The sequence below is a fragment of the Aphelocoma coerulescens genome, chromosome 4 (genome assembly GCF_041296385.1).
Source record: "Aphelocoma coerulescens isolate FSJ_1873_10779 chromosome 4, UR_Acoe_1.0, whole genome shotgun sequence".
Taxonomy (NCBI): Eukaryota; Metazoa; Chordata; class Aves; order Passeriformes; family Corvidae; genus Aphelocoma; species Aphelocoma coerulescens.
The window spans coordinates 489,245-513,262 of NC_091017.1; the positions used below are offsets into that span (position 1 = coordinate 489,245).

The following is a 24,018-nucleotide window of genomic DNA, read 5'->3' on the forward strand; positions in this document are numbered from 1 at the left end:
CTCCACCCCATCACCAGCACCGCGCCAGCCAACCCCAACGCAACAGAAACACACAGAGCAGCCAAGTTTGCAGCGCTTATTTTTTTCCTTCGGGGGAAGAAAAGAAGGCACAGAGAAGGCAAGAGATCACACAATCAGGTTATAAAATGAAACACAACTATTTTATTCCAGCATCCCCATCCATCCCTGTACATGGAGCATACATGTCCAGCCAGGGGCTGCCAGAAGGATGACGAAGGCAAAGAACCACAATTCCAATGGAAACAGCCATTTGTACCACAATCAGGAGATGACGGTCATTATTGCTGCCGGACGCTGGTAGGGCTCAGGTACCACGGGGTTCTGCCAACCTGAGTCCATCTGGGCTCCTAATTAAGGCTTCACCGGTGAGGTTCAATGCTACCAGTGCCTGCATGTACAGCAACACTGCTAAACACCGATTACAAACTCCATATGCACCACTACTTCACAGACCACACCACGACAGAAAAACAATTCAACATCAGGGCCATCAGGCAACCTGGGTGGGAGAAACCCTCCCCAAGGGACAAGCAGCTATAACAGCATTTATTGCCATGTCACCACACGCACTGTAAAATAAAAACCTTGCTCCCTGCCTCTGCAAATGTATTGAGAGTGATAAAATAAATCAGCAGCAAAAACTGTAGGACAAAACTGGTGGGCACCTGGGGGCCACAGGCATCCCTGTCCCCAGGGAGCCGGGGTGGGGAAGGACTCCACCAGGGAGCAGGAATGCCCCGGCACCAGGGCAGAGGTATTTTAAAGCAGGCATCGAATCCATACTTGGATGGACAGGGAGAGACTTGCTCCTCCAGCTGTCCAGGGAAGAAGGGGAGAGACCGCCAGGAGTGGGCTGCAAACAGCCACCCTCCCCAAGCCTGCAACCCTTACAAAATACACACACACATCTATTATTGCCAACAGAGAGTTTGAAGACCACCTTGCAGCACAGATAAGGCGACTGAATTTGGAGGGCTTGGTCTCACTGTTTTGTTGTGGAAGGGAAGAGCTGGTTTCTAAGAGAAGGGGAAGGGACAGACCTGGATATACGGTGCCTGAGGTATGGTCGGAGGAAAAAGTGCAGCAAGAAGGAGATGCAAGAAAAACAAACAAAACCACTTGGCTCTGAACATCTCTCTCGCATGAAAATGATTGTCAAAGGAGTCACTAGTGAAAATAAGGTAAGAAAATATGTTCGCTATAGAGGTACCTTTCTACTTCTTCCAACAACAGAACGCTAACCCAAGATCCATCCAGTGCTTTCAGTGCACCACGGGAATTCTCTTTGGCAAGCCCGAGCTGCGCCATCCCAGCACACACCTCTGGGGACGCTGCCCAGCTTGTGCGGTGAAGAGAAGTCCTCGAGCCTTTCAAGGTGGCACGGCCACCTGGGAGCTTCCCTGTGTCCATCTGCAGAGGGTGACACGGGCCTCCCGTGGGGTCACCCCGAAAAGCTCCGCAGTGCCCAGTCTCTCCAGTGCCACCATCCCCACCGCGGCACTACCCAAAGCGGAACTTCAGCCGGTACTTGACAGGGCCGGGGTTCTTCCGAGACGGGGATGGGGCGACCTTGGGCTTCGGCGGCGGGGGCTTCTTCTCAGGGAGAGCGACGGTGAAGGCGAGCTCGGGGGGCTGCGGCTGCCAGAAGCGGGGCAGGAAGTGCGTGGAGACGTGCTGGGGCCGGGCGCGGGGGCTGCAGCCCCGCTTGGCTTTGCCCCGCTTGTTGAGGGCCACGTACCACTGGCGCCCCGAGCGAGGGCTGCGGTGCACGGCCGAGGCATAGGTGTTGTAGCTGTTCTCCTGGAAGCGCTCCCGGAAATGGCAGTCCACTGTGAACCGGGCCTGCGGGGACAGAAGGGACACCATTAGCAAAGGGCAGGTGGTACCTGTCCCCCACCCCCAATGCTTGCTGGTTTGTCTGTCCCCCAAAACCAGGCCCTAAGGAGTGCAGGGAAACATGGGGCACCGACACTGAGGGTGCCAGACACCTGACAGTTTGGAAAAACCCCAATGCAGATACTTCAGTAGCTGCTTACCACCCAGTTTTGGGCTTTCTTGGGAATAAAAAGGCTTGGGCTCCCCCAGCAGTGCCCTTCCCTTCCCTCCAAAGAAAGCATTCCAAAACAAAACAGCAGAGCCTAGCACTCCTCCTGTGTGCCCACAGCCCTGGGATCCCCAGCTGCAGCTTCCAGCAGCCCCTCCAGAATCCTCTGCCATACTTTAACCTGACGGCGAGCACGGTACCTGGTGCCCTAAAAGCTTCCCCAGTTCAGTTCCACAGCGATACCTCCAAACCAGTAACCCTAACTCAAACCACTGACATGGAGGAGATGCTGAGCTCTCCAACTCTGAAACCAGAGACAGAGTACAAGACCCAAATCCCAGCAGGGCTTTGTAACCACAAGGAAAGTGTTTGAAAGCCCTAATTTAACCAAAGAAGTGGAGCCTTATAGCACAAGTGACCGAGCCCTCAACCTGCTGTGCACATTTCGCCTCATAGCACTTGGAATTAGGTCTTCTTTAGCTCACTGCTTCCACGGGACATCACCTCCGTGACCCATTTTTGCTCTCCCTGTCTTTCATACACCCTCCCTGCTGTTTCCTCCATGCACAGGCTTTCACCTTCCCCAGCAAGGCTTTGCTGACTCTTGGTGCTCCCCGAAGCCCCAGTGCACATGGCAGTGCTCGGGCAGGACATCCCATGTGCGGAGGGAAGCCCTTGCCCTAGCCTGGGAAGTGGATCAACAGCTGCTTCACCATGATCCTGTCAGACTTCCCCACGTCCCGGCCTCTCGGCTCATCCCTGCACCGCTCCAGTCAGGAAAAGCTGTTTTTTCCTGCATGGGGTTGGCAGTGCAGCCACAGCACATGGCTGGCATTGGATTTGCACTGCAGAGCTCAAGAGACAATCATCAAGAGCAGTCCTGAAGTCAATTAAATTTCAAAATCCAGTTGAGCAGAGACTTGCTCCAGCCAGGAATGCGGCTTTGTGGCAACTTCTGGAAAAGGAGAATTACCTGGGCAAATCTGTCCCCTGGGGTCCATGCTGGACAGGCACAGAACCCTCCCACCCGCTCCGTGCTAAAAATGGACAAACAGGAGAGTGAGGATTTATCAACGAGGAAAAAGCCATCTGTGCACGCAACTGATAATTGCCGCGATAACTGTCATTTTCTGAAGCTGGTGCCTCTAAAAATGAACCACTCAGTAATTTAATTAAGCTGGCATAAAAAAAAAAAAGGAAAGAAAGAGGAGAAGAGAGACTGTAAAACACCAAGCTGGGATGGAGCTGAGCCTGACAGTGAGTTTTGAAGAAGCCCAAATTCCTGCAGGAATGACTTGTCTGTGGTTCGGCGCAAAGTTCCCGGCCTGACTCCCATATCAAAGCACTGCCCTGAGTGACGGGCACAGGACGTGCTTTGTACTGCTCAGAACTCATTAGGCCATGAAATAACTTCAATCCTGCCAGCACAGGAAAGAACAACAGATGCTGGGTTTGCATTATTGGCATTGTTTAGTTCAGCAGTCTTTAGGCATTTGGGTCAAGTTTCTACAAATTTGCGGCTTTCACCCGAGCGGGGCATCGTGTGTCCTCACCCCTGCCCTGACCCTCCTGACTGAAGTCCCTCTCTGGCCCTGCCCTTTGTGTGTCAACAATTAACCATGCACCAATGAGGCTTGATTTAATTTCTGCCTGTGCCAGGGCATAAATCAAGGCTTCAGCTCAGATAAGAGGCCCATTGTATGCCAGAAGGGAAGGCCCTGGTGGGTCCAGGAATCACACTCTGCCTGCTTCCCTCTCCTCTCCATCCTTTCCCTCTCCTCCTCTCTGCCCCTTGCCTCACCTGGCAAGGGTTTTCCTCCATGAAACCATTCCCCTTTTCCCCTAGACACCATTCATGCTCCTACTTTATTTCTCCAAAGAAGCAACCACGTGCTCACCCTTTAAGGATCAGTAGGTTTCAGGAGCAGCACTCCAAAAAGACTTAAGGGACAGAGGGGTGAGTTCATAAATCTCCCTGGAAGTGGTCTGCGGTGTCTGGCTGTGCAAGCACATCCATGACATCCGCTCTGGGACCGGGAGGTTTGTCTCGGAACTGCGGGGTGGGCCACCAGCTTTTCTCTTTCCCCAGCCATCAGCCCTGACCGGGCTCTCTGAGAACCACACTCAGAGAGGAGATGCTGCCTTAAAAATGCCCTTCTTGGGGTGGTGCATTCAAAGGCACTGCTTTTCTTGTAAGCAGAGGAGTTCATTGTGATCGTTTAAATGATCTCTGGAACTGACAACAAGGAATAGGGAAGCAATATCCTGAGGTTGAAACAAGCAGCGAAATCGACGTGTGGATTCATTCAACACAGAAAGCTGGAAAAAGCATAATGAGACCTGCAGGAAACCTCAGCCTTCAGGAGAACATCCTGCAGAGAAAAGTTACCAGGGTTTTCCCACTCTAGCTGCAGCACACCTGCACAGTCTGGACCTCACCTGCCCGAGCCCTCTCCAGGGTTCTCTGTCTCCAAGGGGAAAGCCAGCCCAAGCCCCAGGGCTGGCGGCGCCGTGCGTGCCGCTCGCCGGGAGACATTTGGCTAAACCCTTCTGCGCGATCTGCTGCAGAAGGTGCTAAAAATAACCCAGCCATGCTCAAAGAACAGGCTCTGCTGATGCAAATACCCAACTGCACACAAAAAGGCCCACTTTGCACGGTTAAATGCACTAAGTAGGAAGGTGGGCTTGGGGGGCTCCAGCTCCACCTGTCCCCTATCTGTCTGCGTGGCGCCGGTGCAGCCCCAGCACGGAGTCATTCCGGCAGCCCGAGGGGGTCGTCACGCCAGGGCCCTGCCTGGGACTGTTGCTGTGCCGACTTGTGGAGGTGTCACAAAGCCTTTAATAAACAACACATACTAATAAGGGGGGGTTTACTTACACTTGCATGGAGTTTTCCTTTTTTTGACATCGCTAAAAATTTGTTGCTGAAAACTCCTCGTATTCCTACAATCCCCTGAGACACAGCAAATATTTCCAAAATACCTAGGATGACAGAAATCCCAGAATAAATCACAGTTCTTTTCACATCGGTGTGACAAAGAAAAAATAAATACTACTCAGTCTGACAGGTTTGCATTTCCTCTCCCACGTCCCTGCTCCTCAGCTGCCTGGCTCCACCCAGCTCCTGCTCCATCCCTCTGCCCCACAGAGCAACCCTCCATCCACTCTGGGACAGATCAAGGGTGGTGGCTGGGACTTTTTTTTTTTTTTTTAAAGTTCCATTTTGGGGCACAATTCCTGGCTTGGCTGTAGCAGAACAAGTTAACTCCTGGGGAAATCCCTCCCAAGGGTGGGAAAAGCCCCCTGTACCCACACCAGCCTGCTGGGATCAGAGTTGCCCATCCTCATCCCGCAGACACTGAACTCGGGAAGTCAGTGTCACACAACCCAGCTGGGACTAGAGGTACCAATGCTGCTCCCTCAGACCCCGTCCTCTCAGCAGGACTTGGGAAATGGGACACTGCACAGCCCAGCCATGGAAAAAAATGGGAGTTTTCTGAGCACAATGGGTGTTCCGGCCCCCGAAGGGGCACGTGTGACCTGCAACTCATCTGACACAAGAGCTGCAACCTCCAAGCATCCCTCAGCAACAGCACCGACACATCACCTCCCCAAGTGGTGTGGGGTGACTCGGGCAGAGGGCCAGGCATCCCCCCAAACCCTGCAAGCTGGGGGGCAGCACCATGTGCCCTGGCCCAAGAGGAAGGAGCCCGCAGAGCATCTTGCCTGGCCCCTAAAGGGCCGTGGGATTAACATGCCAGGAGCAAACACGAAGCCACGTTAAATCCCCCAAGGCTGGGTATCGGATCACCACTTCCCATGTTTATTTTAAGGAGAAAGTGCATCTCCCTGAGGCACCCAAGTCCCAGCACCAAGGGCCTGGGGGGCACCTTGGGGGACTGACGGGCTGCCACGCCCCTCGCCCCATGTGCCCCAGGCCACAAGCCGTGAGGCTCTGCGGCCCCACTGCAGCAAGGCAAGTACCTTGTCAAACAAGTGTCTGTCCTCAAGGGCACCCCAAACCCTCCTGCCTTTTGCAGGGTGGCCCTGCAGCCGTGGCAGACATACTCCTGTTTATTGGGGTTGCCCGAGGTCAAGCCCTGTTTCCCAGGAGCCAAACTTGGGATTTCCCTGCCAAAAGCCAACTTCTTCCTCCTGAGGGCCTCCTCACCGCAGCACTCCGGCACAGCGCCCCCCCCCCCCCCCCCGACCAGCACAAGTGCCCAGCCAGGGCTGGCTCTGCTCCGACGTGCAGAGCTGGTGTCACCGTGGCCTTTCCGGGGTGGGGGGGAAATCTCAAGGTTAAGGAGGAAGGAACTGCACATAATTCAGGTCTCTGCAAGACAGCTGTAGCACCAAATCTCTGCCAGCCCTTCCAAACTCATGTCTCCCAAAACAGCCATGGCGTGGGTGCCCCGTTTTCCTATCCATCCTCTAAACCTCTCCAGGCCATGTGCCTGCTGTGCCCATGAAGCCACGAGCAGAGCTCCCGGGCTCCCAGCACTTCTGCCCAGGGGTTGTTCTGCCTCGTGGGGCCACGGCACAGTCTAGGGCCCAAATTCTTCGGTCCTGGGCAGATGTGGTGGCTGCTCTGTGAGCGTTCCCAACAGCTGAGCCACGCACGCTGCCAGGGTCACCTCGGGCCCAAGCCCTTGGGCTCTTGAAGCGATTTTTCATCCCCACCTGCCATTTCATTCCCTCTAGCAGGATATCATGGCAACTCCGACCAGAGGATAAGCCATGAGTTAGCACAGCTTTCTCTCAGGGGAACGTCAGCCTCAGTCCTATTTTTAAACTGAATATATCCTATCACTGTGCTGGGAGAATGAGAATGCAGAGAGAGGGATGGAAAAGTTCCACGGGGAAAGGACCGAAAAGGGGCAGCATCTTCTCCCCCAGGTGCCTGGCAAGGGGCTGTGGTGGGAGTGCAGACCTCATGCTCCCACACCTTCCCCATGGACTCACTTCCTCGGGCCGGGCAAACCCCCAGGTGGTACTTCCCATAGGAAGACAGGCAGCTCTCACGGAGCCCGCAGAACACAGCCCTCCCGGCACCCCAAATTCCCCTTCCTGGGCCCGCCAGGGCAACAGCTCACCCCAGGCAAGGGCGACAGGAGCGAGGGGCTCTGTCACCCCTCGCGGGAGCGGGAAGACCGCAAGGATAGGGATGCTCAACCCCACTATCCCGGCCCGGGCACGGCAGCCCCCCAGCCCTCCCGTTCCCCACTCACTGAGCGGACTCGCGTCGTGGGCGCCGTCCACGCGGCCGTCGGGGTGCAGCTGGAGGTGGAAGCCGATGCCCACCCGGCAGTACAGCCGGCCCCGCCGCCGATCCGGGCGGCTCCGCGGGAAGCGGCTCGGCCCCGCCGCCGCCGGGGAGGAGGAAGAGGAGGAGGAAGACGCGGGGGCGTTGCGGCCCCGCTGCGCCCCGCCGGGCACCTGCTCTCGCCGGGCGCGGGCAGGCAGGGCGAGGAGGAGTAGGAGGAGGAGGAAGGACGGGCTCATGCTGCCGGCGGGCGGGAGGAGGGAGGGAGGGCGCCGCATCCCGCTCCGCTCCGAGCCCTGGAGGGGGGGATCGAGCACGGGGGGGAGCCGGGCCGCCCCTCCCCGCTATTTATAACCGGGCGGCGGCCCCGCACCTGTGCCCGGCCCCACGCCCCCCGCTCCCCCCCCCACCCCCCATGCCCGCGGCAGATGCGGGGCTCGGGGAGCATCTATCTGGGAATTAACTTGTCCTCCTCGCCGGGACGAGGCCACGGAGCTGCGGGACTCTGGGGACAGGCTCGGGTTGCAGCCCCCCGCCTGGGGTTCGGGGGGTGACACAGCAGCTGCACGCCCAGTTCAGCCTCGGGCAGGGGGCTCGGGGCAACCCCCGAAACGCAAAGCCGCTCTCCATCACTCGCGGGGCCATGCTCGACCCCGAGAGCAGCCCTTGGGGATAACGGGGGGGGGGGTCCCCCATCACGAACCCCCAACAGCATCTCACGGCCCGCAGGAAAGTGGTGGCTCTTGTCGGTTCACAACACCCTCCTTGGTTCCTGGGCAGGGGGTACACGGCCCCAGCCTCCTGCCACTGTCAGGGTGACCCGCCCACGTGCCAGGTCGCCCCCCCAGCACCAGTGGTCGTATTCCTTCCCAATTACAAAGATGACAACCACACAGCACCGCGGCACAGGAGGAGATGCCGCAGCAACAGCCCATCCATCGCCCTGGCACAACTCCGCATGGATTATGCTTTTCTCCGCTCCGAGGGCCATTCCCGGCCCCCAAAACCACTGGGAAAACGTCACCTCTGCAAAAGCCAACGCGGGCCAAACACGCCCTGTCCCGTCTGGAGCCCCAGCTCCACCCCTCTGTGCCCTCAGTACTCCTGCCAACCGGTGTCTGCCCCTAAACCCCACCTAGGAACCGCCCCTCAGCCATCCCCAGGGGTGCTTCTGGCTGGCGGGCTCATCCAGGCCACGCGCCCAGGGATCAGGTTCGGCAGGAAGGAGGCAGAGCCGGTGGCACGTCGGAGGGTGACCTTCGCCTGCCAAGGAAGCTGAAGGTCGGGGGCACAGAGAGGGACACTTAAGGAGCTGTATCCAGCCTGGTTGACACCTGGCACAGCCTGGTGTGAGCAGATGATCTCACAGCATTGCTGCAATTTCAAACCATTTCCCAGCACATATATATATCCACAGAGCTATATGCACACGTGTTATATATAGCCATGTATACATAGACAGCCCTATATATAGATGCACATACCTGAAGGAAGGTCAGGGCACTCAAATCTTGTTTACTTCTCCCAGCTGTAGTGGTTAGTCTGGCAAAATCCATGACTTCCACTTACCCACCTCCTCTTGAATTACACATACATGCTAATTCCGAATCCGGATCCATGAGGAGGATGAGGACCTGCAGGACTTCTTAACCTCTCGAATGCTGTTTGCACAAGACTTTCTGTGTCAGCACAGCTGAAGAAGGCATGGCCACCTTGCTCCAGGAGGATTTCCTCTTGGGCATCTTGGTGTAAAGGCTGCAGCTGGTACAAGACCATGGCAGCAAAATCCCTGTTCTCCATCTGGGTCAGCAGACCACAAACCACTTCTGCCACTGATAGTTAAGGTGAACTGTTTACACTTACCATCCTGGGGGTGACTGGGCACAGCAGCAGCCCAGGAGCAGAAAGGAGGCACCTGCATGCCCTGGGCAGGGATACCCACCATTAAAAAGGCTTCTATGCGAGGCGCTCACCAGCAAGTCCAGCCTCCCTAATTTAGACCCCATTGTCCACCCTCGGAGTTTCCAACAGAGGTTCTGGTGCCCCCCCAGCTGCCAGGCATCCTCTGCTCACTCACACGTCTGTTTTTCCCCTCCAGTGACGAATTCCTGGAAAATCCAAACTCCTGTGGGATGTGGCCACCAAAGAGGCAACACCAGCCAGGTGAGCTTGCCCAGGCTGGTCCCCAAAACGTGCTTTTGGGAGGGAACCCCACTGCAGCGCACATTCCCTACCCTTTCTGGGGGGCACAGTGAGGGAGCAGAGTATAATTCCTGGTACTCCTCTTTTCTCTGTTGTGACATGGGACAACTGCAGGATACCATCCTCCTTGTCTGGGGACTCCCTTTTCCCCACCAGAGCAATGCCCAACCACCTTCACTGCAGAAAAATGACTCACACAAGTCCCTGTGGCACGTGGCGTGTTTTCACATTCACCATGAAACTCTTAGAACTCACAAGCAGTGCTTTGGGCATGACCTGTATGGTTTTGGGTGCTTTCCATTTGGACCTGTTCACTAGCACAACATGCCGATTTTAAGTACTCCAGGCACTCCTGCAGCACAACTCAGAAAAAATCCCAACATAAAAACAAACCGAACACAAGGTTTAAATCTAAATAAATAAGTAGATGTAATAGTGAACTTCCCGGAGCAATTGTGTGTAATTGCCTTTGGCAGTAGCAACCCTCACAAACACACACTAGCAGCTTTGGAAACCTAGTGCTGATGTTATGTCATTTAAATTATTCAGGGCTCGGTTACAGAGAAAACTCAGCAAATGGAGAGGATAAGCTGGGTTTCAAGTGTAAAATTCCCCATTTGAAGATGAGAAGGACTCTTCTGAGCCTGTTTGATCTGCTGCAGAGCACCAGGCCAGCAAGTTGCACGGCAGGAGTGCTCCCCCCTCCCAATGTCAGCCTGGTGCTATTTAATTGCCACTTAAAAATATGCGAGGCAAAGCATGAGGAGACATGAGACCGGCCAGAAGAGCCTGCAAAAAAAACCTTTGCGAGGAGGATGTGCCTAAAGGAGACTCACCGCAGTCGAGTGGAGGTGGCTGGTCCCCAGGTCACCCTACAAGTCCCTCTGCAGGTATCCCCACTCCTGGAAACAGTGAAAACTGTGGCTGCTTGAGGAGCTCTGCAGAGCCAAATGTGTTACCAGGAGGACGGGCATTGAGACAGGTTAATTCAATTAAGATGATTACCCAGGTGCTGTGGGGAGCACAGGTGCAAGGGGGTAACATGCCCCTGTGGGCATGAATGTCACCGAGATCACTCGGAAGCCACCTCACAAGCCTGGATGAGGAAATAATACAAATTCTAACAAGTGAAAAGCAGTATCTCTTCAAATAAAGCTCAGAGCACGCCAGGCCTTTTCCAGCATTCTGCAGGACAGCACTGTAACAGAAACTTCCCCCATGCGTTTTGCTTTTTGTGTGTATTTGTTTTAAACCCACCATCAACACGTTCTGTGCTGGGTCAGGTCTTTCTCCACTCCAAAGCAGACTTTAGCAGCAGGGAAAGTAGGGAAGAAATACTGTACAGCTCACATGATTTTTTGAAACGAGAGAACTAGTTCAGCCTTCCCTAGACATCCACAGCTGAACAATGCATTTTCAAGAGCTGGGTATTGCAATGAAATCCTAAGAGCTGATTTTCCAATTTTAACCAATTAGAGGTTATCTAGAGATAGACACCATACAAAGAGGAGCTCAGTCTCCTCGCAACAATGGCAGCAAACAGTGCCAGCGGCCGGGCAGCAGATCTCCATCTGTCCAGCACGCTGCTCGGCATCTTCATGCGCAGCAGAAAACTCAAAGATTTTGGGATGCGCTCTGCAGGCTCACTGTGAGGATGCTCAGAGGTTGCATCGTGAAAGCTTTGTCTGTACACCTCTCTCCAGACCTAAGGAAAGGAGTCCATGTGAAAGCAGCTCTGTACAGCCTGGGCCCACGCTGACGGGGAGTTCAGTTGCCTGTGTCCAACTGCCCGATGCTAATCCATTCCCAAACCTGCTGCCGTGTGGAGCCAGAGGCACAGCTCCTGCTGGCTTTGGCAGGACAGGATCAGGCCCTGAGGCAGGCAGCTGCTCCCAGCTCCAGCCCAAAGGTGCACAGGCGGTAGGGTCTGCTGCCCGTGGCTGCCCGACTACTGTGCTTTCAAACAGAAACCTCTGTGGGTTCAAAGCTGCCTTCTGGTCCCCAGGAACAGCATTAATACCAGGATTTGCTGGATTATTATTATTGTTGTTATTTGCAGTGTGGCCTGGCTACAGGTCAGATGGAGCAGTCTTACCTTAAGTGCTGCAGGGCCCAGGGAAGGGGCTCCCCAAATCTGAAGGCTGCTTGTTCTTATTTCCAACTCCCACTTACTGCTCCTCTGCAGCACATTGAAGATGTGGGTGGGTTTTGGAGGCAGATGCGTCTGTGGGCTCTGGCACAGGCTTACAGGGGCAGCTCTGTCCCAAAGAAATGCCTATGCCATGCCCTGGCACTGAATTTTCTGGGCTGTGATGCCGGGTGAAGACCTTGCACCAGGGAAAGCCAGCTGGTGCCACAGCCCAGCCAGCTTCTGCGCCGTGTAGAGACACAGCACAGCATCAACCACTGTCAGGGAAAGACATTTAATGAAAAAAAAGGAGGAAAAAAAAAGAGGGAGATTCTCTTCCTGTTTCCCATGCAGCAGCAGCAACGTTGACAAAGGAGCAGTGTGTGGCAATGGTACTCAGGCTGACCTGAGGAGAGCTCTGGGGAGTGAGGGACCTGCTGTGGCCAAGCTCTGAGCCCAAATGGCCCAAGGGGAACTCTTGTGAACCCCCTCCATACAACACCCAACTGTACAGGATCATGGTCACTGCCTGCCTTTATTATGGCATGTTCTGCTTGTGCAAGAAGCTTTAGCTCGGGTTTGATTTATCACTTCAGAGTTTGATACCCGATTTCACCAAAGCAAAATCTTGGATTAAATTTCCTGCTCACTAGTCTGTAGATTTTTGTACTTCCATAGAGAAACAGTGTGAGCTTTTTGTTGCAGTAACAACGCAGGCACCCGCTGCACCACACGTGCCCTGCCTAACAGTGTTTTTAAGGGGGCTGACTGCAGACTGTCCAAACCCAATTGGAAAAGTCCTGGAGCTTAACACTGCACCTTCTGAGAGGGTCACAAGGAACACATAGAAAGCAAGATGCTGCAGGATGCTGCCAGGGCAGGGCAGGGGCACAGCACACTACAGGGCGGTGAAAGCCCATAAAATATTTGGAGTAGATGGAAGAGATTCTGAAACCTGTAGGTGTGTGCTGGGTTCCCGAGTGCTCCTTCGTGCAGGGGAAGCACCATCCCTCCAGCAGCACCAGGACCCAGGATAAGCGCAGGGAGTCAGGGAGAGCATAATTAACACCGCCTCTATGAACCTCCCTGGGTGCGGGAGGGAGGCAGCCCCAAAGTCGTCCCGGGGCTGCTGGAGAAGAGAAGCTGTCGCGGGAGAGGAATCCGGAGCATGATCTCCGCGGAAGGAGCCCGCCGGGGCCCCGAGCATACCCGTTAGCCCCGCGGCGGCCCCACTAGATGGCGGTGCCCACCCGCCTCTGCCGCCCCCGGCATCCCCACAGCCCGCCCGCATCCCCCGGAGCCCCGGCGCAGCATCCCGGGGAACCCCCAAAAAAGGGACGGGCAGGGGTGACACCGCTTTTAAGGAAAATTCACGGGATAATCAGTGTCTCGCCCCCGCAATTAACGGCAGCAGGTGGAGCCATGCGAATTCCTAAGGCAGGGAACGACAGCCGAGGGACCGCTTCGGCTCCCGGCGTAGCTAGGGGTTATTGGTACCGTGCCGGGGTCAGTGCGCTGAGAGGGTGAGCAGCATCAGCGGGAAGCTGGACTGTCCGTGGCAAGGGCTTTCCTAGGCTCTCCTACCTGGAGCTCCATGCACTTCCCCAGGAACTGTAAAGGCTTTGCAGCAGGTCCAGGTACTCCGTGCAACCCCCAAACCCCATGGCAGCAGACGCCGGTGGCACCCGGACCCCATTTACATGGCACTGTGGGGCTCTCACGCTCTGCCGTGGGCTCCGGCCTTGCACGGCTCCGGCTTTGGGATATTTTCCCTGCCAGTGACCGGCTGAGCCACGCACAGCCTCGGTGCCAGAGTGATGGCAGCCTGTATGTGGAAATGGGTTTCCTGCACATCCCCGAGTTGCTGCATCCCCAGTGCCCTCCCGTGCCCCCCAAAGCACGCGGGTCTGACAATGCACCCGCTGCAGATGATGCCCTTCGGACCGGGCTGTGCACCCATGCCCGGGAGTATCCCATCCCCCTTTTTCTGGTCCTCCCGTGTGTCCCTGGCTGCGATGCCATCATCCCGGTAATGCAGCAGGACAGAGGGGACCACCCCCCCCGGCCCCTTCAGCACTCCCTACCCTAAGACACCGTGGGCTGGGGGCTCCCCTGGCTCCTGTCACCCCGGGCAACTTTCAGGCAACCTCTGTGGCTGTGCCCACCCTGCAAGCCGGGGACCACAAATAGCCCTGGCAAGGGTGGGAGGCAACACAGGGTCCTGGAAGACGTGAGGTGGGAAAATATGAAAATACAGAAAAACAGAAAGAAAAAAGAAAGACATGCAAAAAGGAAAAGAGAAGCAAAAAGAAAGAAATTAAAGACAATCCAAAACACGAAGGGAAGAGGAAAGGAAGGGAAAGACAGGATGAAAGAACGAGATAAAGGCTGAATAAAATGCCGGACAAAAGCAAAGATGCACAGAGGAAGGACGGACAGATGTCGGAGGGGCCGAAGGAAGGCAGGCGAGCAGGGAAGGAGAGCGGAGAGAAGAGGCGGCGTGGTCGGGGTTCTCTGCCCTTCCCCGCGGCCCGGTGCGGCTGGGGGCCCCGTTGACACCCCGCAGCCCGGGGGCCACCCTCTCGTCACCGCCCATTCCCCCGCATCGATTAACGTCCAGGTGCTTTGAAGAAAATAAAGTCATTTATTGTCAAAGCATCCAACATACCCGGATAAACTATAAAGTTTAATAAATCTTTTTTTCCAGAGGGGCGAGGAAAAAAAAAAACCAAAACAAACCCAAATGGGAAAGGGAAGGTAACACGGAACTACCGAGACTCCATTCCACGGGCACCAGTGACACTCGGGGGGAAGGGGCGCGGGCGGCGGGGCCGGGCGGAGGGAGCGCCCGGTGCATGCAGGACCCCGGCCCGCCGCCCGCCGGCCCCGCCGCGCCCCCCTCGCCCTTAGCTTCATATCCAAAATAAAAATTTACCCTGACATAGAATTATTATTACATCTAAACCATAAGTGCTTAATAATTTAAGTAGAAACGTATGACAAATGCATCAATATGTTGCAATATATGACATTTTAAAAAATGTATTTTTAAAGTCATTTGATTTTTTTTTTCCTTTTTCCCGGTGCTTCTCTTTTCTCTTTTCTCTTTTCTCTTTTCTCTTTTCTCTTTTCTCTTTTCTCTTTTCTCTTTTCTCTTTTCTCTTTTCTCTCTTTTTTTTTTTTTTTTTAACTTTTACCTTCTCTTTTTCCTTCTTCTTCACCTTCTCCTCTCCCCCGCCCTCCCCGCCCCTCCCCGGACAGTGGAAACGCGTGCATCGAAAGGGATGGGTGGGAGCGGCGGGCGGGGCGGGGGTCCCCCGGGCGGGGGTCCCGGGCGGGTTCCCGGGACCGGAGGGCTGTCCGCGCTAGTTGTGGGAGGTCATGTGGCGGGAGAGGTGATGGCGCTCGCGGAAGGATTCGTTGCAGATGGGGCATTTGAGCTTCTCCTCGCGGCGGCGCTTGACGAGGGGCTCCAGCGCGTATTCCTTCTTGTGGTGGGAGCGCATGTGGTAGACCAGGTCCGAGGTCATGCGGAAGGACGCGTTGCACTTGGCGCACCAGTTTTGAGCCGGCAGGCACAGCGAGGTGAACGACGGCGGCAGCAGCGTCAGCGCCGACGGCAGCTGCAGCTGCAGCGGCCCCGCCGCCGCCGCCGCCACCGCCGCCGCCGCCGAGCTCTTGGGCCAGAAGGCCGTGGTGTAGAGGAAGGGGCTCTGCTTGGGCAGCCCCCCGCCGCCGCCGCCGCCGCCGCCCGCCGCCTCCCCGCCGCCCGGCAGCTTGGCGGCCAGCGCCTCGGCGGCGTACAGACGGGCGGGGGCGGCGGCGCCGTCAGGGCAGGGCTCGCCCAGCCCGCCCAGCTTGGGACCCAGCACCAGCGGCGGAACGTGCGGGAAGGAGCGGGCGGGCTGCGAGAAGGCGCTTTTTCGCTCCTCGGCTCCGCCGCCGCCGGGCCCCCCGGGGCCGGCCCCGAGCTGCGGCACCGTGCTGAAGGCGCTGCCCCGCGCCGGGCTGCCGCCGTCCAGGCGGGCGGCCAGAGGGCCCCCCGCACCGCTACGGGGGCACAGCCCCGGCTCCGCGCCGCCCGCGCCCGGGGAGCCGCGCTCTGGGCCCTCTTCGGGGCCGCCGTCGGGCTCGGGGCCGCGGGCCGCCTTCTTCACCTCCACGAAGGCGCTGCGCTTGGACTCGCCGGTCTCCGGGCTGGGCGGCGCGAAGAGGCGTCCGCCCTCCTCGAGCCCGCAGTAGGAGCCGGCGGCGCGGTACTGCTGCTGCGGGGCGCAGCCCGGCTCCTCCTTGGGCGCCGCCGGCAGCCCCGGCCGCTCCGCCGGGAAGCGGCCCCGCGCCGCGCCGGGCCCGCGCTCTTCCTCCTCGGGGAAACGCCGCTTCGCCTTCCCGGCCGCCGCCTCAGGGCCGGCCTCGGGGGGCGCCGGCCGCCCCGGGGACCCGCCGCGCCCGCCGCGGGAGTTCTCCAGCTCCCGCGCCAGGTTGTGGAAGTCCGTGGAGGGCTTGGTGCTGGCGGCGGGGCCGCCGTCCGGCCCGGGGAAGGGGTGGTGCGGCGGCCCGCCGGGCTTCCCGAACTTGCCGGGCTCTTGCTCCTTGCCGGCGCCGTCCTTGACGCTGGCGGCCTCGGCGGCGGGGCCGGTGTCGGGGCCGTGCAGCCTCTTGGGGCAGCGGAACCGGAGGTGTGCGGCGAAGGGCAGTTCGAACTGGAAGCGCTGGCTGCACTCAGGGCAGGCGAAGGGCGGCGAGCCTGCGTCGGGCGGGCACGACAGAGAGAGAGAGCGAGAGAGAGAGCACCGTCAGCCGGGGCCGCCGATGGGCTATCCGCCGAGAGTTTGGGGATCGGGAGCGGGGGATCCCGAATCCAGCCGCCGCCTCCCGATTCCCCCCGTCGGCGGGGATCCCCCTCCTTCCTCCCGCCCCGGACCGCGCACGGCACCCACCGTTGGTGCGGGCGGGGGCCCGGGCCGGGCCGAGCAGCAGCAGCTCGGTGAGCTCCTTCCCGTACCACACCAGCAGCTCCTCGTCCTTGGCGATGCGGCGTAGGGAGCGATAAAAGAGCTGCCCGCTCTTGATGTAGGCCTCCAGGTTCTGCTCCTCCCGCTCCCGCGCCGACTGCACCAGCCGCAGCCACATCAGCCCCTCCGACGAGCCGTTGGCCGCCGACGTGTCCACCTGAAACCCCGCGTTAATCCACCGGACCGACAGACCGACCGACCGACAGCACGGGCCCAGGCAAGAGTAGGAGCGGCGGCGGCGGCGCGGCTCTGCCCTCGGGGACAGCCTCCCGGCGGCGGGGGCTCCCCGGGCCGAGCTGCGCTCCGCGGCGGGGACGCGCACGGGCACCGGCCGACGTGGCGAGCGGCTGGGCCCGGGAACGAGCGGCTCTTACCCGGAATATGTAGGGGACGGTGCGCTTGTCGGTGGACTTGAGGGCGATAAAGGCGATGCTGTCGTACAGGGACGTGTGGCTCAGGACGCAGGGGCCGAAAATAGCATTTTCTGGGATGTCGCAGGTGGTGTAAACGCTGGTAAAAATGTCAGTCAAGCACTGCTGGACCGTCTTGGCATCCCCGTCCCATATTCCCCGCTGGACGCCGGCGTCCTCCATCCCTGCGGGTGGAGAGAGGGGCAGAGAGGGGCCGTTACCGCAGCGGGTCCCGCTCAGCGGTACACCGGGATGCCCCGGAAAACAAAATAAAATCGACTTGAATTACTAAATAGAACATTAACAAAAAACCTCCAAAAATTTAAAATAAAAAAAGGAAGAAGAAAATAAGAGAAAAAAGGCAGGCGAGCAGTTTATCCGGTGTGGAAAAAACTGAAAGCAGGCTAGGAGCTGCGAGCGGAGGCGAGGTGCGGGGACTCTGCCGCGCTGATCAATTTTTTTAGCGATCGCGGCGGAGCCAGCTCCGGGAAGGGACCCGGGAATCCCACCGGCCAAGTGCTGTCCCGAGCAGGCGCCGGGCACCCAGCGGCGGCGGGTCTCTCTCCGGAACCCCCGGAGCCGGGCCGGGCTGCGGGCTATGCCGGGGGAGCGGGTGGGTTCCAGTGGCTTGTCATTGTCGCCGATTGCGTGTCAGCTCACCTCCCGCTCCGCGCGACAAGGGGAACGTATGGCTGCTCATTATCATAATCCAGCACTTTCCCTCCGAGACTTTAATTAAAAGCAGCAAGCAGAGGTAATTATTTTTACCTCGACACGCTTATTTATGGAGCAGGGTGAGCCCCGGCTGCCGCGCGTTACGAGGGGAGGGATGCGGTCGGCGGGCAGCTGGTGGGGCGCGGGCAGCGGGCAGGGTGCGGGGCCGGCGGCGCCGAGGCCGGGGAGGGAGCATCGCGCCCGGCTGCGGTGCCCTCGCCCTTCCCGACCAGATTAGCGCACGGCTGCCTCCCCCCGCCCCATCTGCCATCGAAATCCGTCATTTGGGGCTGGCTCGGGAAAAGACCGGTGCTCCTCCCGGTGCGCCTGCTGACGGCTGCCGCCGCTCGCACCGGGCACGGCTCCGCCGAGCCGCCGCTCTCCCCCGATTTCGGGGTACGACCGGGTCCCCGCACCGCCAGGAACTTCATCCCCCCGGAGCGGCGGCGGGGGTCCCGGCCCCTCCCCGGGAACAGAGACCGGGGGGATGGCGCTCCGGCCGCCTCCCCGGCGCCCTCCCCGTTCCGCCGCTGCCCGACGCATCCCTTCCCCGAAGGAATGATTTCGGCAAACGAAACCACCGGCAGCGAGCGGCCCCCGCCGAACTTTCCCCCCGGCGGCGGTGGGCCCCGTACAGCTCCCCACGGCGCCGCATCCCCCCGACTCCCCGGGCCGCCCCCGGCCCCGCGGCGCTGCCTCCCCCGTCCGCCCTTTGTCCGGGCCGGGCGGCGCCGGGGCCGCTCCCGGAGGCTCCCCCGCCGGTCTCCGCAGCCCGGGCAGGGCCGCCGGCAGCACGGTCATCCCCGGCATTGTTCCCGCTCTGGGGCGGCGGGGGGTGGCGGGGCCCCTCCGCCGGTACTCACCAGGGACGGTGGGGATAATCCTCGCCCCGACAGTGGCACAAAGGCGGCTTCGGGCTGGCTGCCTCGGGCTCTCAGCGCCGCTCCATGCCGGACCGGGCCGTGCGGGCGGCGGAGCGGGAGGCGAGCGGTGCAGACGGACCCGGTGCAGTGAGGGGCTGGCACGCAGACACACACTTTTTGTTTGCTGCACATAATCTGCCCAATGACGCGTGACAGCCCACGTCCCTCCCGTTAACCCCTTCAGGGCTGCCCGCTCGCGGCCCGCCCGCCCCTCACCTGGACCCGCAGCCACCGGGCACCTTCGGGCAATGGGGTGGGAAATGCGGGGCGCGCCCCCCCACCGACCCTCTCCCGGGGCAGCGGGCGTGTTTGGGGCCGCGACTCCGCTTCGGCCCGGCGGGGGTGCGGGGTGGGGAGCTGAGGTGCCCGACGGCCGCTCCGCCCGGCGCTGGGATCCCGGCGGCGCCTTCCCGCCCCGTCCCCGCACCTGCCAGGTAGGGATAATCGGACACGCAGAAAAAAACCTCCTCGGCGGGACGGAGGCGAGTGGGGATGCCCTCGCCGGGCTCCGCGGAGCGGCCCTCCTGCGCTGCCGGCGCCCGGCGGAGGCCCGGCGTGAGAAGAAGCTGCACCAGGCAGCCCCGCGCTCCCCGCCGGAGCCGGGTTGCCGCAGGAGCGGGGCAGAGGGCAGCCCCGGCCGGAGCCCCCAGCCCATTCCTAGCCATTCCGGGGCGGGGAACGGCCACGGGCTTTCACCCTGTGCACGCGGGGCTCCCGCATTCACCGACACGCGGACACTCATTTCTGTGCCGAAATAAGGGGTTTACCGCGTGGAAAAGTGTTTATCGGTCCCTCCCTGATCGTCGTCATTTCAGATACAAAACAGATTAAAAAAAAGAATAATTAAAAATAGAATTTGAAACCCCTTAAACTAAACAAAAGGAGAGACAAAGCGTTTTCCAGGGGCGAACAGAGCGGGCTTTGCAATCAGAGAGTGCGCTGATGTTTGGCTTTCAAATTCACTTATTCTCCACATAATTACGATTTTCCTTGCATTAGGATTAAAGACTGCATATAATATGCTTTCAACATTTATCTTATTAATTCGACAAAACCCAGTGTCTCCTAAAACGGAGAGTCTCATAATATTAAAAATATAGGAGTCTGTAAAAATTTGGATGTCAATTCCTGCTTCTAATGTGGTGGGGTTTTTTTCCTATTCCTTTTTTTTTTTTTTTTTTCCTTTTTTCCTTCAGTGCTGCAGCTTTCCCTGTACGATATAAATTGTCCGAATGACTGTCATTAGTGGGGGGAAAGAAAACCTACGCTCTAATTTTATTAGCGAGAATTTTAAGGGACACCACGGCACATAAACGATCTCGAAATCGCTTCGGCATGATCTAAACTACCGAAATTCCCTGGGACTGGAAAAGACCGCGGCGGAATTTCTGAGCTTTTATCCAGCCTCTGATGCTACTCTGAAAGGGGATCCCAGGGAACAGCATCCTTCGACGCGCAGAAGGGCACTGGAATGGACGCAGGCTCTTTCTTTTGGAGTTTCTGCTGGGGGAGTGCCCCCGCCAGGAGCGCCCACCGCAAACCCCGGGGCCCCGCCGAGCCCCGTGCCGGCGGCGCTCCCCCAGCCTCCTGGAAATGCCTCACCGGGATTTTGGGGGGACACGGCGCAGGTGCGGTGGGCCCGATCCGGCTCCCGCCGCGCTGCCAGCGGGCGCGGTGTCACCCTACGGGGCCGTGTGATCGCTCCCCGCCGCCTCCCGGCTGCTGCACGCTCCTATCTCGGTACATCCCTGCATTTTCTATTCGCTTATTTTTCCAGAAAACCTCCTGCGGAGAGCCAAGGACAACCCGGGCTGAGGAGCTCCGGCCGTTTTCCCAGGGAACCCCGCAGCCGGCAACCCCCGCCACTCCCCGCCCTCCAAAAGCACAGCCCCTGCTCTGCCGAGCCCCTCTCGATGGCACCAGCACGGCACAACCAACTATCGGGCAAGGGGACGCCCCAGGAGCAGCGGACAAGCCCGGCACCTGGGTTCAGAAGGGGTTGGCCTGGTGAGCCAAATTCCCACAGACAGGCCAGCCCTTACGGGCATCAAGCCCCGGAGGGGTGGCCCAAGGTCCGCTGCTCCCTGGCCGGGAGCTGGATTCAGGCGGCTGCAGGGGCCGAAGGGCTGGCAGAGTGAGGATGCCTGGATGCTTGGACATCGTTATCACTAACCACCGTGATAACCATCTTCTGCCCATGATGCGTTATCATGGGGATGGCTGCAAGGGACGGAGCACCTGCTCCTGGGGGTGTCAGTCTTCTCTTTCCTCCCTGAGCTTCACCCAGGAAGGGAAGAGCAGAGAGACCAGGAAAGGCTGCTCAACCTGTGCTCAGAGACACTCCTGCATCCTTTGGGAAACACTGCCTGAGTTGTGACATGAGCCAGGCCTACGGGTGTGTGGTTACTCCTATGAGGACACGCATACACAGCTGAGAGTCAGCTCCCAGGTGACTGCAATAAAGTCACTCATAAAATAAAATCACCGAGAGAACACACAAGTTCCCAGAAGCACACGAGCCCAGCCACACTCACTCCCGCGGTGCCAGGGCACCGTGGGGAAGGGGCATGAAGGGACGCTCAAAACTGCCTTGCTGCCCTCTCTGCCTGCTGCTGCCTGAGGCAGGGTCAGCTGTGGTCCCCAGGAGGTGCACACCAGGTGGAATGGAAAATCCACTGAAAAAGAAACGCGGAGCCACAAGCTTTCCTGGTGCCTGGAGAAATGCAGCCAGAATGGTTCCCTTCCCTGGAGACAGACAGGCTCTGTAGTGGAAATAAATCGGGGCCTCAGCTGAATGGCAAACCGTTCTTTCTGCTTGTCACCAGGCTCGTGGATGGCGCCTTTCCTGGGGAAGCCCTGTGCTGGGGTGCCAGAGACATCACCAGCACGCTGCAGACACGGCGCACGGAGGAACAGTGTTTTTCCCACTGCTAGTTCTGCCGAGCAGCATGGGGATCCCACTGGTAATCCTCAGACCCACAACCAGATGAATGTTTGCCTACCTCCAGGTCCTTGCCAGGGCCAAGGAACACCAGCAATGTCCTGTCCTGTTTCCAGCTCAGCTCCCAAACACACCGGGTGTGCCTGTCACTTCCTATTCCCTCTGACCCTTCAGCCTCACCTCACCAATGCTGGACTCCCAGGTAAGGTCACCGCCACGCCACAAAACTGCTAATCCCTAAAAAAGGCCGGACACCAGCTTCAGCTGTGGTTCACCCCAAGGAGCAAATGCTCCTGCTCCCCAGGAACCCCAGCGGAACCTGACATACCTTCCTCACCTGCTGTCTCATGGTTAAGCACACCATAGGCACCTCGGCTCTTTCCTCACCTCGGATGGTGCCCAAACTTCCCCTCTATTTTTTTCCGAGCAAACACAGAGCCTAGTTAGAAATATTAATTTGCATATTCACCAAAGGGTCACAGAAATATTTTTTTTTTACTGACCAAAACCTAGACCACTGAACACAATATAGGTGGCTGGTTAAAAGGTTCATACATAGCCCACTATCACTGCTGACATTCTATCCCAAAATTATTTTTCTCAGGCTTTCTGCTTCTCCTCCTTACTTGCCCTGACAGCAGCATCAAGGTTTAAAACCTGGAAAGCTTTCACCTAGCTTCACCTTCCTTTAAGTGTTTAACAGCCTGACAGAAGACATGATTGGCTATGAAGGACAGGAAAGGGAGAGAAATGGAAGAAGGGGAACCCCTGCAGGACTGAAATCTGCTTCTGCCTCCTGTACACCCTCGGGCCTTTCTGTCCCTCTGTGCCACCACCAGCGTCCCATGCTGGGGCTGAGCCCACCCCACCCCACGGCCCTGGCCATGCCTCCATGTGAGGCCAGGCAGAAGCCACGCTGCAGCTGGAGGACAGCGCAGAGGACGGGCCCCAGAGGGATGGTCCCACAGCCCTCGGCCCTGTGCTGCCCAGTGTGGGGTGCATGGGGTCGGGCAGTGCCGGGCTCCATCTCCTCAGGAGACCTGAGCTCAGAGTGGTGGCCTGGACATCTCTTTGGTGGCCACATGGCTTCCCTGCTGTCGTGTGTCCATGAGGATGTCACTCACAACTCCCCACCGGACACTGGGTGGCCGTTGAGCTACATGTGGCCAAGCTTTGGCAGGAGCTGACTGCCCAGCATATTCCCGTCAGGTGGATAATCCCCACGCAGGGATGGCCTTTCCCTTCCTGGTGCTGCCTGGGGGCTCTGAAGGCCTTGGCTTCTCCAGTGAGTGACAGTCCCTAAAGTTAGCAAAGGTTTGCTAAAGCCTGGCGCAGAGGGGGTGGGGAGAGCAGTGAAAGGACAGACAGACGGGGCAGGGGGGCGGGAAAAAATAAAGATGCTGAGCATTTCAGCTCCAGCTCTGCTACAGCAACTTGACGTGGGGTGTGTGAAGGAGCTTGAAACTTAAAAAGATTTATTTTCTCTAGTCATAAATCTCATCCCGTTGTTCCTCTGACCAACCAAGCATGATAAAGTCCTTTTCCATAAAGTATTCAGTATTAAAGCCACAAAGCTCACCCAATCAGTAGCCATCTGCTTCTCCCATAACTGCTGCTCCAGAAGCAGGGAAAAGCAGCCAGAAGAGAAAGGGCACCACTGTTACGGCTCTGGGACAAATGAGGAGGCACTGAATAGCAGCCGAAACCTTTGGTTTGCCTTGTATATCTGTATCTATAGAGACAGAGGAAGAAAGGAAGCATTATATTGATACAACAATTGTAAAACAAAAAAAGGAAGAGGCATCTAAAGGGCAATACAGCGGGCATCAGAGGGCCCCGCGGGGAGGGATGCTCGCAGACCTTTAATTGCTTTGCAATTGAAAGATAAAGAGGCCGAGGAAAAAAAAAACGGGAGAGCGGCAAAGCGACCTGCGTTACACGGTGCATCGGCGCCTGAAATCTCGCAGCCAGCGAGCCGGAGCATTGCTCATTGGGGTACGATATTCCCGGGACCGACCCCCCCAAAGACTCTCCCCGGCTGCATCTCGGCCCGGCCACGCCGCACTGAACTTGGCTTCTAGCCGGCTGGGAGGGAACAACCCCCAGGCCCCCCCCCGGAGCTCCCCGTAATGTAGGACACGTCCCGCAGCCGCCCCAGCCTTCCAGGCTGCCCCCGGAGGGTGCTTGGGGGGACCCCTCCTCGCTGCAACCCCGGCCGAGCTGCTCCCGGGAGCACAGAAAAAACCGGCAACGATGTCACCCCCAAAAGGAGAGTGTCGGACCGAAGAGGAGGTGCAGAAGCCTGGGGGGGCTGCAGGAGCACCGGGCGGGCAGCGCTCACCCGAGAGCGGCCC

At 58.4% G+C, this 24,018-nt stretch overlaps 2 protein-coding genes across 3 annotated transcripts; both read right to left on the reverse strand.

Annotated features, from left to right (window-relative positions):
- Window positions 1-134: 134 nt before the first annotated feature.
- On the reverse strand, window positions 135-10,486 carry FGF5 (fibroblast growth factor 5). 2 transcript variants are annotated; one of them, XM_069012047.1, is made up of 3 exons: window positions 10,370-10,486; window positions 4,944-5,047; window positions 135-1,863 (listed from the first exon to the last, which is right to left on the reverse strand). In XM_069012047.1, the coding sequence occupies exons 2-3, from the start codon at window positions 4,971-4,973 to the stop codon at window positions 1,522-1,524; spliced, it is 372 nt and encodes a 123-aa protein (XP_068868148.1). In that variant the 5' UTR covers window positions 4,974-5,047; window positions 10,370-10,486; the 3' UTR covers window positions 135-1,521. The 2 variants fall into 2 exon arrangements, with proteins under 2 accessions (XP_068868148.1, XP_068868147.1); XM_069012046.1 differs by lacking the exon at window positions 10,370-10,486 and adding an exon at window positions 7,297-7,609.
- A 4,498-nt stretch (window positions 10,487-14,984) lies between these two features.
- On the reverse strand, window positions 14,985-18,737 carry PRDM8 (PR/SET domain 8). The gene is made up of 4 exons (XM_069012048.1): window positions 18,664-18,737; window positions 17,051-17,271; window positions 16,602-16,833; window positions 14,985-16,408 (listed from the first exon to the last, which is right to left on the reverse strand). Exons 2-4 carry the CDS (start codon window positions 17,267-17,269, stop codon window positions 15,027-15,029), a joined length of 1,833 nt encoding a protein of 610 aa, XP_068868149.1. The 5' UTR covers window positions 17,270-17,271; window positions 18,664-18,737; the 3' UTR covers window positions 14,985-15,026.
- Between the last annotated feature and the right edge of the window lie 5,281 nt (window positions 18,738-24,018).